The sequence below is a fragment of the Spodoptera frugiperda genome, chromosome 12, assembly GCF_023101765.2.
Source record: "Spodoptera frugiperda isolate SF20-4 chromosome 12, AGI-APGP_CSIRO_Sfru_2.0, whole genome shotgun sequence".
In the NCBI taxonomy this organism is placed as follows: Eukaryota; Metazoa; Arthropoda; class Insecta; order Lepidoptera; family Noctuidae; genus Spodoptera; species Spodoptera frugiperda.
The window spans coordinates 8,074,224-8,093,173 of NC_064223.1; the positions used below are offsets into that span (position 1 = coordinate 8,074,224).

The 18,950-nt window shown below is 35.7% G+C and overlaps 1 protein-coding gene across 1 annotated transcript in view; it reads right to left on the bottom strand.

Annotated features, from left to right (window-relative positions):
• LOC118262262 (filamin-B) overlaps nucleotides 1-18,950 on the bottom strand; it is an 81,839-nt gene that overhangs the window by 31,949 nt on the left and 30,940 nt on the right. Inside the window, exon 20 of the mRNA XM_035573456.2 lies at nucleotides 18,134-18,310. Coding sequence (XP_035429349.2) covers nucleotides 18,134-18,310 — 177 coding nt within the window. The remainder of the gene's footprint in view (nucleotides 1-18,133; nucleotides 18,311-18,950) is intronic.

The following is an 18,950-nucleotide window of genomic DNA, read 5'->3' on the forward strand; positions in this document are numbered from 1 at the left end:
TTACTACGAACTCAAGGTAGCTACTGTTTAATCGATAATTAATAATAAGATATTTTCATAAGTAGAAGTTTGATTGATACAATTTTAAATGGTGATTAAAATCATATCTTGTCTAATAATTACTTACTTTACCTTTTAATATATTGATGTAATACTTTGTATTCTTCAGAACTCAAAATTAATAGTTAAATAAATTGACATCACTACAACTCCACAAATATTGAGGTTAATAGAATTGTGTAATACTAAGAATAGTTTGTAATGACAACTTTCATTTTGTGCTAACTAATGACTTCTAGTTTGTTATTTATGTAATAAAGACTCGTTGACCGCGAAGTCTGCACCAAAATGCAAAAAATTGAAGTCGACAGTCATTTTCGTTTACGCATTTATATAGTACAAGTATAATTTCATACATGTATGTAGTAGTCGCAGGAGAGTCGGCAAAATAGAAAATGTATGTGTAAATGTACATGGTAAGCACTTTTTTTTAGTCTGAGAAGCAACTTTACTATAGACCGGTATGAAATCTAAAAAGGCCTCCATTTTTATAACAGAAATGTGACAATTTCCCAAGAAAAAAACAGTCTCGAGTCTGGTATTATTAAATACATGTTTAGTCGGAATGTAAGCCACTAATATAATTCCGCTATGATTCAACAAACTAGTTATTTATCAAGTTTTAAACTGATGCCGGATCGTGATTATCAATCCATAATTTATTATGTAAATTAAAAATTTGCATCACAAATTATTCAACCTTTTCTATAGCACGTATAAAATTATTATCTGGTGTTAAAATGGATTGTTTTTTAATAAAAGTGAAAATATGATGGAAACACTTGTAGGTACATAAAATAAATGCATTGTTTAGCGCATTCTTCAGCATAATATTATTATTAATGTAGGTATGTTGCTTACCTTGAATTTATATTACTTAGCTGCGTTCCTGACTTCGGTTACGCCTAATAAAATATGACATGAGATTACAACCGATTAAATAGTTCGCGTTTTAAACAAGTCAGGAGGGTATGTATATTTAGATGTATTTTTGAGTGTACTATTTAGCAGCACGTAACTAATTAGAGTAGAGACTGATAATTAAGTTTAGTAGTAAAATGTAAATTGAGATTAAAGAACTCACTTAACATAGGAAAACATTTGAGTAAACAATATTGTTTTATTATGTATCTATCTTACCATTTGTCTGTGTATTTTTACATATCTACTACCTATTCCTGTTAAAAAAATATTTGGAAAGAAATAGAAAATCTGTCTACTTTTAATATTTGTAAGTGTCCAATTAAGGACCGGTATAAAATAGGCCCAGTAGTGGGATTATACCGTGTTATAGGCAGTAATTCCATGTCTACGCCTATTAATGCGTGAATCAGCTATCTAACGGTGCAAACTTGTTTAGGTAACAGACGATGTTCCATCTATTTGCAAACAGTTGTCCCGAACATTCCGTGAATACAGTATTGATTGGTCTTATTTTAGTGTTTTGCTTTGGAATTGGTTTGTCTGTCTGATGTTTGACGTTTTCAAATTAAATTTTACTTCAAATATCAAGGTTTAAGTAACAATTGATGCTATAGAGACTGAACTTGTAACTATATATATTTTTTGCAAAATATCTAGGAGCTGAGAACCTTTCAATGTCGCGAAGTAGGTAGGTATTGTCTTTACAAAGCTACGCTACCTGCCTCACCCAAGAATACCACATGTCAAGCACGAAGCCCGAGAGAAAATGTGTGGACATTAGCTTTCGCACAATTTCCGTTGAAATACGTGTATGTAGTACAAGTTATTTAGTAACACGCATTCGTTCGTGCGGACTCGTTCACAAACGGAAGACATTTGTAAATATGGTGGAGCGAGAAGCGATTTGATGTTAGTGCTGTTACACCTTTATTGTTACGAAAGTTAATGGAAAGTTATCTGCGATACGACGGTAACAATTTAACAAACTATCGGTAAATCTTTACGGTCGGGGGAGTTGGTACGAGGCGGTATTATCGAACGTTCGTAAACAATATTAGGTAGGTATTACACTGATTACTGCAGCTGATATAACATCTCGATACTGTTACATAATACGTTTAATGGCTTATTGTATGTTTCATGTTTTGATAAGTGCAGGTTATGGCTGTATTGTTTCATCGACCTACGTTAAGGCATTGTTGTTCAGTTAGGATACCTAAGTAGGATTATTTTCAAAAATCTAAAATATTGGTTTGTGAATATTTTACTTATGTTGGTCATTGTTAACAAGTCATTTTAATTTAATATAAATGTTAGTATTTGCCTATTATTGCAATGAGTAAAACAGTTCTGAATATTTTGCGGTTTAGATGATGAATAAACTGAACTATGTATAAATGACATGATTGAGTAATAGTTTAGTGAGTAATGTTCTCGCAACTTTAGATATAGTCGTCTTGGCGCAAGTTTCCTTAAAAAATGTGGTATATTTCTCAACGGAGCTCAGGTCCATATGGCGTCAGATTAACTTGAAAGTAGTTTATATATCTACATTCACTTCCTCTCAACTTCAAGCAGTTTTGTTTTATGTTCCAGTAGAAGCAAACTAAAAATTGTAATAAATTAAAATGTCGTAACTACAATATAACATCGTTTGCATTGCAAATTGTAAAATAATGTAATTTCAACACTGCGAGACAGGATATGAGTTCTCTTTACATATATTCGAATATTATCAAGATGATAATTACAATTGAAGATTCTAACATTGCATTGTGATTGTGCTATGCTGTGTGTACTTCGGCTGGATTGTTCCTAAACAGATGTTATCGAGTATTTAGTGCTTAGGATACAATACATTATGAATATTAGTCATGATTAATGCCCGCAAGGTGAACCAGTCTTTGTATTATAGCAAATGTTAAATAATTATAGTGCTGACATTAAGCCTAAGTTATTTAATACTTAAATGTTATAGAGTTAAGCAGAGAGATATAATGGGTTCGTTTATTCGGGCTACTACTGTAATCTAAATTGAAAAACTACAAACTGTCTTAAACCGAGGTAGGGAAGGTTTAAACGTAGGTGTTATCAAAAAAGGGTTATTTCAATCTACTTATAAAGGATTTGAGAGTTATCGAAATTGTTCTGGAATGTTGTTATAAGCAAAGTTATAACGCGTAGGCGTTTTAAGTTGGAGTAGATTTAAACCTCTAATGGGTGGAACGATCTCGAAATACGTATAAATTACTTCTGAAATGATGTAAACCATTAGTTTTGAATAAATAAATCAGAGTAAAAGGTCACTTATGTATAACGTAATGATTTTACGAGTTCATTGACCCATAAAAGTACAATCGCTCACTCAATTTAAATAAATTCATTTATTATTGTAATTAAATGTTAACCACTTTTTATTTAAGCGAGGCCTAGAATGCCAATAACAACAAGATACTTTAAATGTTTTTAGCGTTTTTTTCTGATAGACTGTAGCATTAGGAATTTATGAGCGTGACTAATCTAGGTCATTACAAATATGGCGAGGTTTTAAGTAAAATGTCTGAGAGAACACTAATTGTATTTTTGTTTCAAGTTTTCTTAATATTTCTCTACGGATTTTTAAACAAAATATCGTTTGAAACAAATTATACCTATGAGTAGCTGATGAGTATATTTCGTAGCGACGTAGCATGGATTTTGATGATCCTTCAATTTAAATATCTATTCAAATAATTACCAAAGGTACTGAATATATTCTTTTCCCACCTTAATCCCACACACCTGCTACAAAAATAGTACAAACTAATACATTTGTGAGCTACGGGAAATCTAGTGACGTGTACCTGTCCGCATTGGGGTCCCTTTAGACCCTCTTCCAAACAGACGAGCCCTGATCCCCAGCTGTGGGGACGTTAGAATAGCGATTATGTATATACGCGTTTACTCGTTATCGACAAAGGACACTCCTAGCAAAGGGACACCGCAAATAAATAAATATTATAGTAGATACTAGATATGCTTTGAAATTGTTACACTTATTTTTATTTTTGTTTGGATTTTAATGATTGATTGAGATGAGACAGATATGATTGCCGATGACTATTGACTAGTGCTTGAGATTGTGGTGTCTAGAAAAGTGATGATTTATTTTTTTATTATGATGTTTATGCCCCTATAACAATGGGGTCTAAACAATATAGTGTTATCTAACACAGTTTGTAAGTTGCCCCTTTTGGCACGGATGGTGGTCGTTTCCTATTTGTTAATAATGTCACTGGCAGCGGATGTCACGAGTACAGCAGCTATTGTTTCACCAACGTCGGTGTTTCCTTAGGGACGACACGACCGAACAACATACAATTAGTTGTTGCATCACGATATTTTCTCTCTATGATTGTTTTTATTTTCGAAATTGGCCCTGTCAATGATCTACCATGTTTATGACGTTATTGGTTAAACAAAAAATATGCAAACCTAAGTATTCATAGGTATGAACTGTAATGTGTCAAGTAAATTAGTTCAGTAGACCATTAGACATATTTACAAGACTAGATAATCGAAAGACAAAGCCTTTAGGAAACAATTGAAGGCGTGTTATCCGAATAATGGCGATTTGGGCCACTCCCATTAAACAGTTTCCATCAATTTGCTGGTTCACGTAGTGCAAAGTATTGTATCGCGGTGATTCGGTATTGTTCCGCCCGCGCCCCGTCTGGCACGTCTCGTGACCTCCTTACAGCCTCACCCCACTTCACACAATCAACGGTTTTGAGCGCTTTACCTATTCGATGTGTAAAACATGCGCGTACGCCGCCCGGCTCAAGTAGTACGACTTCACTGACTTACAACCTAGCTGTATAAATTAAACGAACTTTCATTACACCTAAATACCAAAGCCCAGAAAATTCTAAAAGAAGTTTCAAGTAAAGAATGGTGCAGATCTCATTAAATGCCGGCTGCGTAAGTGCGTACCGAGCTCACTGAATCGTGTAAGACAATGTTCATATAATTGAACCAAATGAGTATCGTAAACTTTTGTTTATAAAGTGTAACAATTTTGGTAGATACTTAAAATATTCGCTAGTTTCCGTTACACATAGTTTACTAGCAAATATTGTTAATTTACGTTTTATAACTACGTTACATAAGAACACAGCAGTTAAATCGAGGTGTGAATTGATTTTATGCATTCAACGATGCGGAACAGATTACGTTACATATGATTCTGATATAACTGTTCGGGTTTGCTCTGAAAATGAGTGGGTGGTTACCCTAATCTATAAACAAAGGTAGCGATTGTTCAATCAGACGAATGATTTCCGCGTATCAGGGAGCCGTGTGACGGTGTGACAGCGTCAAGTAGAAAGGTATTTAGACAGTTAATGCGGGCAGCCCGTTGTCCTCGGCCGACTCGTCCAGCCGGCTAGTCGGCCGCACTCAGCCTCCGATAACTTTGTACCGATATCGATCGGCAGCTTTTGATGGACCTATTCAATTACGACGTGCATCCGCATTCACCCCAGCGACCGACGACGACAAATATTACGAAACGTACAATTATAAATGATGAATATTTGCGGCCCAGTTTATTCGAATCACGTTGGCGATACAGTAAATTATGGAAATAACTTGAATAAACAAATCGTCAATGTTTTACCAAATATTTGCATCGAAATTCGTAACAAAGTAGGTACAATATCTATTGAGATGAATATTGAATATGCAATGACTAGCTCGACACATACTTCTGGTGAAAACAGTCAAAAATCACTAACAGTTAGATAGATCCAAAAATGTTTTGGGACCGTTATTGATTTAATTCACTACGTCATTTTCATTTTTCAAAAAGGCGGAGAGGTAGAGATGGGAATCTGCTCGGTCTAGAACTTGTTTTTTCTCGATGATTTCGAAAGCGATGTGTTGAACTGTTAACCCGTTCCGCGCAGGTGTCGCGGTGGCCACCACCAAGGCACCAAGTGAGCGAGTGGCTAAGATACAGGAAAAACCAATCACGATTCGCAATCAACATGATGTAATAACTTAATGTTTTAATAATTTAGTTAACGAGCAACTTCCTGACGTTTAGTGCTAGTTTACTTAAACACAGCACATTACCTAGTCTGGTATAAATTGCTTATTTACTAAGAATGTCAGTGGTTTGGAAACATGTTTGTAATGTTTCATTCACAGATTTTTTTCTCAGACATTCGACTGTTACTTTTACTGAATTAAGTAAGCTGAGAATGTTTCTACTGTAGCGAACTTATGACATTTATTGGTTTTAGACTAGTTCTCGAAACTAGTTTAAGCACAAATTATTATTTAATATGTTTGTTTTTTACTTTTACTGATCAACTGCATAAAATTTAAACAAATTTAATATAGTTTAAAGGAAGTATCAAATAGCCTTTATTTAAAATTATCGGTAGAGTTTATATAAAATCGTATAAAAAGCCTGGTTTCCCGTGAACAGGAGTAATGAGGCTGCAACCCGACTCCTGCGTCCGTGGCTCGACACCCGACACTCGAGAGAAACGATTACTTGCTGCGCACCTTGCCACAATGTTCCTGTTATTAACCACTTTTAAGAGACCCGTATAATTTACAATATTGGATATTAAAAATATTACCATTCACAACAGGTAAGCAGATATCACGGTTTGGTTCGACATGAATCATATTGGACTGTGGGAGGATCAATGACGCGATGACATTTGAATTAATTTTTTGATTGGAACTTTATTGGATTGCATAGTTAATAAGCGCCATGTACAACATATATTAGGACAGATACTTACATAATAATAAAACCAAATAGAAAACCAAGGTAAGCCGACTAAATACATTAAAGAACCCTATTGATATTCACGAAGGGCTGTGCCGAACCGTGCATAAACATTGAGCAGCAAATATTGAACCATTACAATTACATAACTTGTCGTACTATGTACTCATCGCTGGCTATCACCAAATACTGCACGTAACTAATGAACTGACGATTAGTTTATTATTCATACCAAATTCAAACACGTTGGGTTATGCGTTGTACGCAAATCGCATGAAGTTGTTATTATGACAAATATGAGGACATAGTTGTTTGAGTGGATGAGTTGCAGCCACAATGTGGTCGTTTTGCTATTCATCATCAAACATTTATTGCACACTAGCGACCTGCCCCAGCTTCGCGTGGGTGCAATGGTGATATATTATGCATGTATTATACATATAAAACTTCCTCTTAAACCACTCTATCTATTAAAAAAACCGCATCAAAATCCGTTGCGTAGTTTTAAAGATTTAAGCATACAAAGGGAAATAGGGACAGAAAAAGCGACTTTGTTTTATACTATGCAGTGTTTTGATTGGGCCATTTTGTGCAAAAAAAGTGTCAATAGCACGGACTAAAGGACCAAAGGAATATTTACATGCATTATAATACCAAATTCTAATTCTAAAACAACAAGTTTCCTCAATATATTTTAAACTATTAAATATTATGACATGATACAACAATTTCAATAACTTGAGTAAGACGGCTTGTAGCCCCACATAATAGCTGTCACGCTTCAAAACGCGGAGGGTTGCACATGAACACATTATGCATTATGCTGCATCTACGTGGGATATATTAAATTAAGGTGTGCAGTCTGCTACGAGACATCTCCTATCAAATATAATCTGACGTTAGCGTTGAAATATCTTCGTTATTTCCCGACGCAAGAGGTTTTATAACTGAATAGGAATTAATTGTTATGTTAGCATTATTTTAGTTTGGCTGTGCTTATACTAGTTCAGTACAAAAAGCATGATTCTATGTAACATTAAAATTTTAGGTGTCATTCACCTTTTGATCGAGATTCACTATTACGTATAGTTGAAGACTTTTTCGTAAAGTGAGAATATTGAATAAGAATTAATTATAAATGAGACGATGATGTGAATCATTTATTAATATGGGAAATGATCAGACGTTATATAATTTGCAGCTACTCGATCGTAACATTTTAATAGAGTTGTTATTTTATTTTCTTCTGTTTTATATTGTTTTTTATCTTTATAGTTTATATTATTTTCTTGTAAACCTATTTTATTAACAATCGGTAATAAAATTGGCTTATTTACTTACTGACCATTTTTTTATTGTTTTCTCAGGCGACGAGTTCCTACATATTTTCGGAAAAGAAAGGGATTTTATTACAAAAAGAATGTTACTATGACCATTGTCTCTGAGAACGAATTTCTCATAAGCATAAAATATTTGGAAAACGTAACGAAAACGCGATTAAAACTCGTGCTCCCCTGCACACGATTACGTAAGAAGAAAGTGATAGTACCCATGTGTGTTATGTTTGAATATTTAACTTATGCAAGTAAATAACGTTTACGTGTGTGTGTGCTTTCACCGACGTAACTTGAGATTAAAACTATAGTTTAGGAAGTAATCTCGACCGCTAAGTTTTATTGTACTGTAGGCGGAAAGTACTTATTGTAAGTGTGATAGGCAACCGTGCGTGAATGCGTATTTAAATGTCCATTCAATTTACATATATGTATTTGAATCGTCATAATAGAATGTATGCAAGAATAATAACTATTTGGTATTTTATATTTTCTCAAGGACTAGACAGAGGCACACAGCTGTTTCATGTAGTATTACATTATAAAGGTACCTGACCGACTGACACTGGAAGATGAGTGGCACCTTAATTATCGAATACAATTGCAAATTTAAGTAGGTATCTAAGTATAAGAAACTTATATCAAAACTCAGACTCTTTTTAATTAACCGAGTATTTAATTCAACCTGAGATCTCATAATCAGCAGTACAGCAATACATTAGCACGTTTCCTTATCTCATTTGAGTATTTCTTAATCAAGTAAATGTTCTAGACGTGAAGAAACAGAAACTAGTTACGTGTTCGAGTACATACATATGAGTGAATATTCAATATGATGCTGTTACATGAATTAGCAGAGCCCAGTAATCTCATTAGAACTGGAGTTGGACAGTACAAATATCATTTGAGTTCGCACTAGATTCACAGATAATGTTCTGGTTTGCGGGTAGTTTTTGCACAGCTGCTCCAGTCACGCAACATCGGACGGCTCGCGATCAGCTCGGATGACTGTTGTCTATAAAAAGCCTAACATCCGTTATCTGTTCAAGTAATTTTTACTACATATACACTAACCTACATACCATTAAAGTGCGTTTTTCGTTACCTATACCTTGTCAAACGAGAGGGTGTGCGTGAGAAGTGGCCCTTATAAAAGAGTTCAACGCACGGTGTATGCTTTGTATGTACCCAGTGGCGCGAATCGTAGCCTAGATCCCTAACGGACGTACCCATAGGTACTGGGCACTGGGCAGGGTGGCATCTAACTGTCAATGTGTTAATCGCAGGTATCGAGTGAGTGGCTGAATTAATTCACTGTCACATGTGGACATGTAGGTCAGGTGCATGCACACAGGCAGTAGTTACTCACGAAGTTTTAATTAAAGGAACACTGATTGGTATTTGTAAGTTAAACGTGTCCACCAGCTACATCCGGAATATTTCATTTATAAATGTCTGAAGCGGTGTGGGCGATCGCTTGGTTAATTACTTGGATTACTTTAATGGAGCTTGAAACGAGTTTTGTGTATGTGTACTCGTTCTCACGGCACTTTACGACTGGCTACACTCATCATATATCATAAGTTAGTGCAGGGCAGATATTCTAGTACCTGCTGCATACATCAATTATTTCAAAAAGGTTGCGCAAAGGTTGCGAATGACGTGTCGCGCCCACACTACAATACGGATATACATAATAGGCAGTAGGTATGCAAATACACTCACCTATCGAGGGCGACACAAGCTCCGGAGACAATCCTGCGTCCCCCTGACGACAACTATGTAGGGCACTGCACTGACCAGACGAAAAGAAATCACAACAATAACACTTTCATAGAACACTCACTGTACACCATGGAGTCGCAATGAGGACGAGCTCAACTGTTCTTGTTCAACGCTAAGATCAGAGAGGCACTGTGTTACGTGTATCAGTATTTAGCACATATGCGACAGAATACGCGGCGATAATGCATTTTGATGTTTCGGAGGCATTGCCTCGTTCGGAAGCGAACGCGACGCAAATGTCAGACACAGGCGGTGCGCTAGCGCAGAGTCGCCCGCGCCCAGCTGCGTGACGTCACTGTGGTATTCAAAATGGCGGCTGGAATTCGAGAGCCTACATGTAGTGGTAGCAAAACAACCAGTTTGCGCTCGTCGCGTCGCTCCGCGCGTTTGATTGTTACTCGACACCCACTTGATTATTGTTTTCTGTTTTTTTACATCTATAATGTTGCTATTATTTTTGACGAGTACCTAACTACAGTAACTACCTATAAAAAGTTTATCGTGAATTAATCTTTCGAGATTAATGAAGGTTACTCAAAGCAGATGCACTTTTTGCCTCATTTTAAGAAATAATTGTGGGAGTCTACTCAAAAACAATTGGATGCGAATAACAAAAGAACCTACCGAAACTCCCATGTCCGGTAAACCTGCGTCAGGCGGTGAGGAGGCCACTTTAAAGCCCAGCCCTCGGTACTCAAAAACAATTGGATGCGAATAACGATGCGAAGACAAAAAATTAAAACAAAAATACGTTAAAATACCTATGTTTACAAAATTAACGTTTCCAAGTAGTGAACACGACACCAGCATAAACAATGTTTCATACGCTTAACTAGTTCTGTTAACAGCCGTAAGTGTGTCAAGTCGTGGGCAATTTGTATGGATCCCAGGAAATATGGGGGTGATATGACGTCACAAGTTACCAGCTCCGCTCTAAGCGACACCTACTCGTGTTGACAAACGGCACTGAGCAGAAGCTGAGAACTTGCCCGACTTACATGCTAGTTTGGAACACGTACGACCGTTTAATTGTGGTATTACGTGCATAAACACCTTTGTAAGGCGCCACTACTCCACACCATTCGGGATACCTACACGTTTACTTTTATTAAATTCTTTTTGATTTTCTATTACATATTTTACTACTTTGTTCTACCATAAATGAACTAACTATAGAGTTAAATAAACATTTTATACACTAATAAAAATATTCATGTTTTCTTAATTAAACTTTTATCAAAAATCATGATGATTTTTAACCACTCAGTACGTTGGCCCCTTTCACTGTCACGAGACAGCTCTCTTGTTTCTCGCTCACTCGAGAACATATGAAAAGGATGGAACATAAGGCTTTGTATGCACTTCTATTACCGCATTTAACGTTTAGTCAACGTCGGTTCAGTGCCGAGTCGGAACTGGGCCACAAGTTGGTAAACTCGTGTTTTTAACGCGACAACGATTAGTTTGTGATAAGGGGATTTATTGGAAATGCATATCCGCATGAACTTTATTGGTTTGTCGAAAATTTTAGATTTGTAGTGTGTTTAAAAGTTTGTAGGTTTTCAAATATAGGGGCGTGGTATAATATGGAATGGATATTAGTTCGCGGTGCGGAAAAATCATAACGTACTCGTACTTATCATTCTTTACACCGAATGTTAATAGACTATACTTAACGTGTTTAGTTTAAAGACTTCTGCCAACCAGCCTCTAGGTTCGAATTCTAGGTCGAATGAATAAGTGACACTTAGGTAATTTTCTTTTTCGTTGTAGTTAAACATAGGTAATACAGAAGTCTAAACAACCTCAGAAATAGGAAATATAGGATAAATTAATCCTCGTTATACATATAAATTAAAGACACTATAACTGGTAGACTAGACATCCATGGATGTAAAATGACGTGGGTGCATGTACCGATGCTGCATACAACATACAGCTATGTTTAGAAATACATAAAGATAACTAAAATATACTTATTATGAGATAGATTCATCTGCGCCAATAGTGCAGAAATCTTCAGTTTTAATCTAATTTGTCCAAAAGTCTTGTATTTTTGAATGCAGCTTCAGTAAGTGAAGTGCAATGTTATTTCAGTTTCATACTAAGCTTAGTGCAAGTTAATAATGTTCAGGAGTTGTACAGTTTGTGCTTAGTTCGTGCAGGGTTTGCACAGACCTGCTAAGACCGCCGCTAGCCGTGTTTATTAAGTCTACAACTAGATCATGAGCTACTAACACTGCTTAGTCTATTATAATTAAGAAATATTAATTGGGTTTATCTGTGTCCCGAACAAAAGAATAATAATTAAAAGTGAAAAACTCCAGTAATAGGTACATATATAATGCATGCAACGTTTTTTATGCCCGAAGGGGTAAGCTGAGGTGCACATTACGGCACGTAATGCTACTTTTCACCATTTGTGTCATAACTACATATATACTATATACGCCCACGAAAACAGCCCAGTAATATTTTGTCCGACCCGGGAACCCGAGACCCCTTGTCCTGCATTCGCACTTACGATCACTCGACCAAGGAGGCAGTCTACATATAATTATGTAACTATTCTGTTGCTTAGGCCCCTGCCGCACTGAAGTGGAACCGCGGTGCTCCATAGAGTTTACTAAAATAAATAATATTAGAATTGAAAGGTGTAGCAAATCATTTCCACGTCACATATTGTTCACCGTCCCATATTTCTTTATGTTCAATTGAATAAAAATACATATTCTGCATATCATCGGATGAATTCTAAAAACTAGACAATGAGTGATCAAAAACACATAGTGACATGACATTTTTATCGATATAAAGAGTTAGTTACTTTCGAAAAATAATAAATCACGTATGCAGACCGGATGGCGTTAATTCTAGCTTAGAGCTAATAGTAAAGTGATTGATGTAAGTAGGTAAATGATTTTAGTGCGACTGTAAAATATAAGTGCGTACGCATTATCACGCGATCGCGACCACTCATTACAACCTGCGTTTACGCATGTATTTACAATACGTAAGTAGTGTAGTGTAGTTTTGTTTGTTGTTTCATAATGTGCGTGATATAAAAGGCGTATGCAAAAACAATGTGCTAACAGCTGTTACTCCGAATCTGCAGTGTTATATTTGAATTTGTTATTTTTCTACTTTGGTAGGCCGATGTAGCCAATGTGATTTTTTTTCTGGTATCTATTCCATTTTATGTGATAGATATAAATATATTCATGAACATAAATTGAGAAAGCCATGTCTTTTCTGAATAAAAAAATATTTAAGCAGCGCACAGTTCTCTGACCAATAATAAACTGGATTAGCGTTCTTTTTTTTCGACTAGGCATTGGTTGAAATACAAAGTTTACCGTTACATTTTACACTTTGTCATAAATTATTTTAGTAGATAAACTAGTTGTAGACACACATTCAGATCTATTGATAAATAAATTAGTAATATAGATTCCTATCATGTCATTAAAGTTTACTGTTTAGTCTAGGAAGAGAAACGAAATCTTTATTCCCTTTTGTGTGATATTTCATCCGAATGTTAGTTGATTATAATTAGCATATGATTCCGTGTCCTAGCTATTATAAAATAATAATCTAAATAATAATATTTAGATTATTATTTAATATTTAGATAGCTATGCTAATAAAATTGAAGTTGAATAAAATATAAAATAAGTATAATATAAGTTCATTAGTTAATGACTAATGAACTACCAGTTTTTTACAGTTTCCAGAAAATACACCCTTTATTGAGATTGTCCCCAAGGAACTGTTAAATTTTCTGTTTATTAGCAACGCTTTTTGATATTTTGTCATAAAAATTGAAGCAGAAAAAGGATTCAACATCTTAATAAAGCATTTTAAGTCATCATCGTAAATTGAGACCTTTTTGCATTCGTTTTACAGACAAAGAGCAACTAATAGCTGCATGTGTCAATTATGCGAAAGTCGACGATAAGAAATGTCGAAAGTTGAGTCGAGTTGACACTTTCTTGAGCAGTGACGCTAATTATGGTGCTGTACGGTCCAAGTGGTGTGGTAAGTGCATTATTTCTCCACTGGTTTCTCGAGTAATGCCCAAATTACACGCACCATGGAAACATCACAGCCATGTAAACGTAGAAAGCTATAGACATCGGATTGCGAGGAATGGCGACTGAATTCACTGCACACAAATTGTCGTAATGTCAATAATTTAGGACATTTGTTTACATTTGAGCGCTTCGTTGATGGTAAACATAAGTTCCTGGGTTGGTTATGAAATAATACCTATTAAGTAATATTGGCGATTTGCATGTAAATGGGCTTTATTAAAATAGTTTATATTTAATGTCAATTGTCATAAAAGGCAGCAGTGCAGGCGTTTCGGGTATGGTTTTATATAATAGATTTGTTTAAAAAAACTTTATTTTGCGTGGTAATATCCTTCAGACGTAAGGAAATTAACGTTAGTGAAGACATTAGCATGTAAATAAACGAGGCCTCGGTCAGACAAAAGAAATCTGCGTAAATAGTATTAATTGCATTATTATCGTGTACCTAATTATTAATTCATGGAATGTGAAGCCGCTGTAATTAATAACGTACTAGCTAATATTGTTCACATACAAGATGAAGTTTAATTCCTGTTATATTTTGGAAATATTTTATCGGAATGGTCGAAAATGAAGCCATCATCTAAATATTTATTTAATCTTCATTACTAAAATTATAGTGAATGGTGGACTTAAAATAGAGCTTCCCCAATAAAATATCATTGGAGAAGCTCTATGTACCTACAGCAGTGGACATCTTATAGCCGACTTGATGATGAAGCTGAAAATATAGAAATCCGTGGTGGTGGTATGTGACGTTGTTAATTTTTTTTATTGATTCTTTTTTTCATTAAATAAGCAGGCAAACGATCTATTGAATCACCTGATGGCAAGCAATTGGTGCCGCCCATAGATACCTGAAACACCAGACGCGTTACAAGTGCGTTACCGGCTTTTTGGGGAGTTAGGAATTTGAGGATTGTTGGAGATTTGGGGATTGGAGAGGAATTGAGCCTCCGGTAACCTCATTCACACGACGAAACACAACGTAAGTGATGTTTCACATCGGCTTTGTTAAGTAATTGTATTAAATGGTCACTTAAACTTAGTCTATTTTGGTAATCACCTCTTTATCTATTTATTAGTCCTTTATTACCGAACTAAAAGAGTAAAAGTTCGCTTTTACTCTACCTCTACTCGACCAATAACTATTAACATCTTTCTATGAATAGGAGAAATAGAATACGAAATTCGTTGTAGACTCGTTTCAATTAATAACTTGTAAAATAAATTTAAATTGATTCGATCTGAATATAACCAGAAATATTCGATTGGTAGAAAAACCTTTTTGATATGTTGCCGATATCTTAATACGAGAATATTAGAAATCAATTTCTGTTTTTAATAAATTGCAGTTGTATACTATTGGATGGTTCCTCATTCATTATTGAAAAGGTTTCCTAGTCTATCTACTAGATATCATTATTTGTATCATTAAGTTGCGGTCAGCAGTTAGCAATTTTAATTTCCCTTTCTAGAAAAATAAACCGTTATTTTTTTAAATCACGTTTTAGACCAGTTTGTAGGTATTCCATATTTTATTCAATCAACGGGATTTTTTTAATTTGACTAGATTTTATTTCATATTGATTCTGATATTAATATTAATCATAATTTTCTTTTTTATCGTTTATGAATGAATTTGTTGAAATCAATAAGTTGAGATTCCTATATGACCTAGGTCATGATTTGAGGCTGTGACTGAGTATTACTAAATCACATACATAACATTTTGTACGTCTAGATTCAACAGTTAGTTTAATAATTATTCAGTTTTTTTAAACTTTGCCCCACACTAGGATTTTTTCCTGTGTCCGTGGATGCTTTTACAAATATACAAGTTCACACAGACACTTGACACCCAGACCAGAAACAACAATTTGTGGATCACACAAAGAATTGCTCCGTGTGGGAATCGAACCCGCTACACGCGGCGCGGCAGCCAGTTGCCCAGTCACCGCGCCAACCGTGTAGTCAAAATTAAAATTATAGTTTCTATTGGGACGATGTTTAATCCCTAACAAATAATCACGTGTAGAAATAAAACAATGTCTACATGAGACGGTGTTACATTTCAGTCGGCAGTCCAAGTCGGAAATAGAAGCTTAAGGCGCTGTAGCTGAAGAAATGTAATCAGTAGGTACAAACAATACGTGGGGACTGCAAACGGGAACTATTGTTGCAATTTTGATTTGTTTCCTACAGCGTTGCTTGCTGCTGTGATTCGCTCGCTGCTTTGTTCTCGTATTCCAGTAATCACATACAATTTGTACAGCTCGCGTGTTCTTAGATAGCCCAGTGTATTCGTACCAGGCTCGGCGAAAATCTACTTATAGGTTGTCATGAGTAGGGCTTCTTTTAACACGTTCACTGCGTTACGGGAAGTATTTGGTTGTAATTGAGTCTTGCTCTGTGCGGCAGCTAGTTGTCCTGGTTTTACTCTCCGTGCGGAGGTGATTTATTATTAGTAAAAGTAAGTAAAGTATTCGTTCAAGTAAAAAAGAGACACCTATATTCCCGATGTGCTTGCTTATAGTGTATTCAAATTTAAGAATAAAAATGTACGGGAATTATTTTGTCGTAACGCACAGAAAGGTAATTATTGTACAATAGTGCGATACGGGAACTATTTGGCCGTATCCTAAACCCCGTACCGCACTGAACGTGAGCTTCATTTAGTCATAGTGCTGTGTCTAGTCGATAAGTTTTTACAGAACGCGATATTTTATCTTTCACGCGTAAGTAGGTAAATTGTAGGTACATGAACAATGAAACGTTCACGCAAAATCTTATTATGAGAAATGGTATTAAAACAGAAGGTGAAGAGGCTAGAAACATTATTGTGCAGAATAATGGTTCCAGTTTCCAGTTATAGTACAAAAAAGTCCATCAAGCGAATTTTGTATATGAGAAGAAATATTAATTAATAAAAAAAAGACTGATGCTCATCCCATTACAAAAAAGGTTTTGTTGATAGTGTAATACTCTAATAAAAAATAATGAATCTAAAACAAAATAATGTTTTTATGACACCCCATCCCTAGCAATACGACTGTTGTATGCGCCACGACAAGTATTTTCCCGTAAAATCAACCATTTTCAAAAATACCTGTAACTTTTAAGATATTACTAAGAACCCCGTGCTACTGCAGCTGTGCATACACAAGGATGTTACCTATGTATTGGTACAGAAAAAAAAATCTGCTGAGGACTTTCCATGTCTCTGTGGAGGTTTAAAGTCAGGACTACATACGGGAACATAGACGTCGTAACGCACACCAGGCATTCTTGATACGGGAAGTATGTGACTTGTACAGCACTGGAAGTAAGTCTTAATCTTGGGCAGCCGCAGTGAACGTGTTAATTAATGCAAGCGCTGCACTGCGCTCTTCTTTTGAAAGGTGATTTTCACGTTGCGCTTTACTCAGATTTCAGCGCTTTATGTACACGTATGTACCTGTTTACTTGTGAGAAATTTGAATGTAATATTAACAACGTCTGTTGCAGAAAGTGTAGGGTTTATACGTTAGTTCTTTGAATGGAGGCAAGTGTTTTATTTGTTCTTTATATTTTATATTGTTCAGTACGCAGATGGGTAGCAAGTTAACGGTAAGTAACGAGTATCTAAAAGGTTAATTAATTGTAAGACCGCATTACATCTTTGTCATTAAAATACCTTAAGCTTGGTACCAACTCGTTTTGTCACACGCAAGGCCAACTACATTTCGCATGTCTATCAGGTGACAGCTGTCTATTTAAGCCTTTACAATACATTCTCACAGTTTAAACATAATTTGAAGACTGTTGTGGTCAGAATGTGGTTTGTTATTTTACAGGAGCGGGTGTGGTAAGTTCCTGTGGTGAGATGTTGATAGCATTGGATCACTACACAAGGTTGCATCGGTTATTGTATTGTCTTGTCACCGGTATTTTTGTAATTCATTTATTTGAGCTGACTTTAAGCCTATGTCAATGATTAATTGAACGAATTCAACTTCACTTCCTACGTGTACTTCGCTCTAAATAGTTTTATACACAAATTAGGATCCGCACAAATGACTGCAAGGAATGGCTGACTATACGAGTAAATAATACACACCGTAATTGACCTCTATTATTACCTAACACAGATAACGAAAAAAGTGACCCACCTGGTACATGTTCATCGTTAAAGGTGACCCTCACGGTGTGGGGTCGCGGCAGGCGCGGTGTGAAGGCGGCCGCGTACCTGTGGCCCCCGAGGGGTCGCACGGAGCTCGCCACGAGGGCCCCGTTGCCGCCCGATACCTCTAATTCAAGGTGACCGGGCCCCGCCATACTTCCGTCCACTGTATTGGGAAATTACTCGTCAATTTATAAATAATCAAAAGTTAGTGAAGTGGATGTCCTATTGTCGAGAGGTTTCCGTTATTATGAGAGGAAAACGTTACTTTTTCATACGTTATTTATTGATAAAGTTGGGAATCGTGAATGAGTGTCCTCTGACGTTTTTAGGGATTATTGTAAACGGAGCAACAATTTAACGATAGATAGATTGAACGATAGTCACGATAGAACAATTTAACGATTAAGTTATATATAGCTTGGAACGAACCACGACAGTTACCTGGTTCAAAAGCTTTACAGTAAAATTATTTCGGTCTTTGTATAAACAAAGCTTTAGTGAGGTGTTGGAAATACCCTTTTAATTAATAGCTACTGTTTGCCCGGCTCGAATCGTAGAAATTAAGTTTTAGTAAGAATTTATTGGCAGCTATCCAAACCAACAAAGATTGTATGAGAAGCTGAGTCAGCCCGACTCAAGCGATCGGCACAATAGAATGGAGATAACGTTAGGAAAAATTAAAAGATGCTTTTTTACTTTTAATAGAAGCTCTTTTTGAGGTTTTGTTGTCGTATCGTCAGTTTTAAATTAAAGTCACAATTGGCATTCGTTTATGGGATAGTAAGACTAAAGTAAATCTCTTC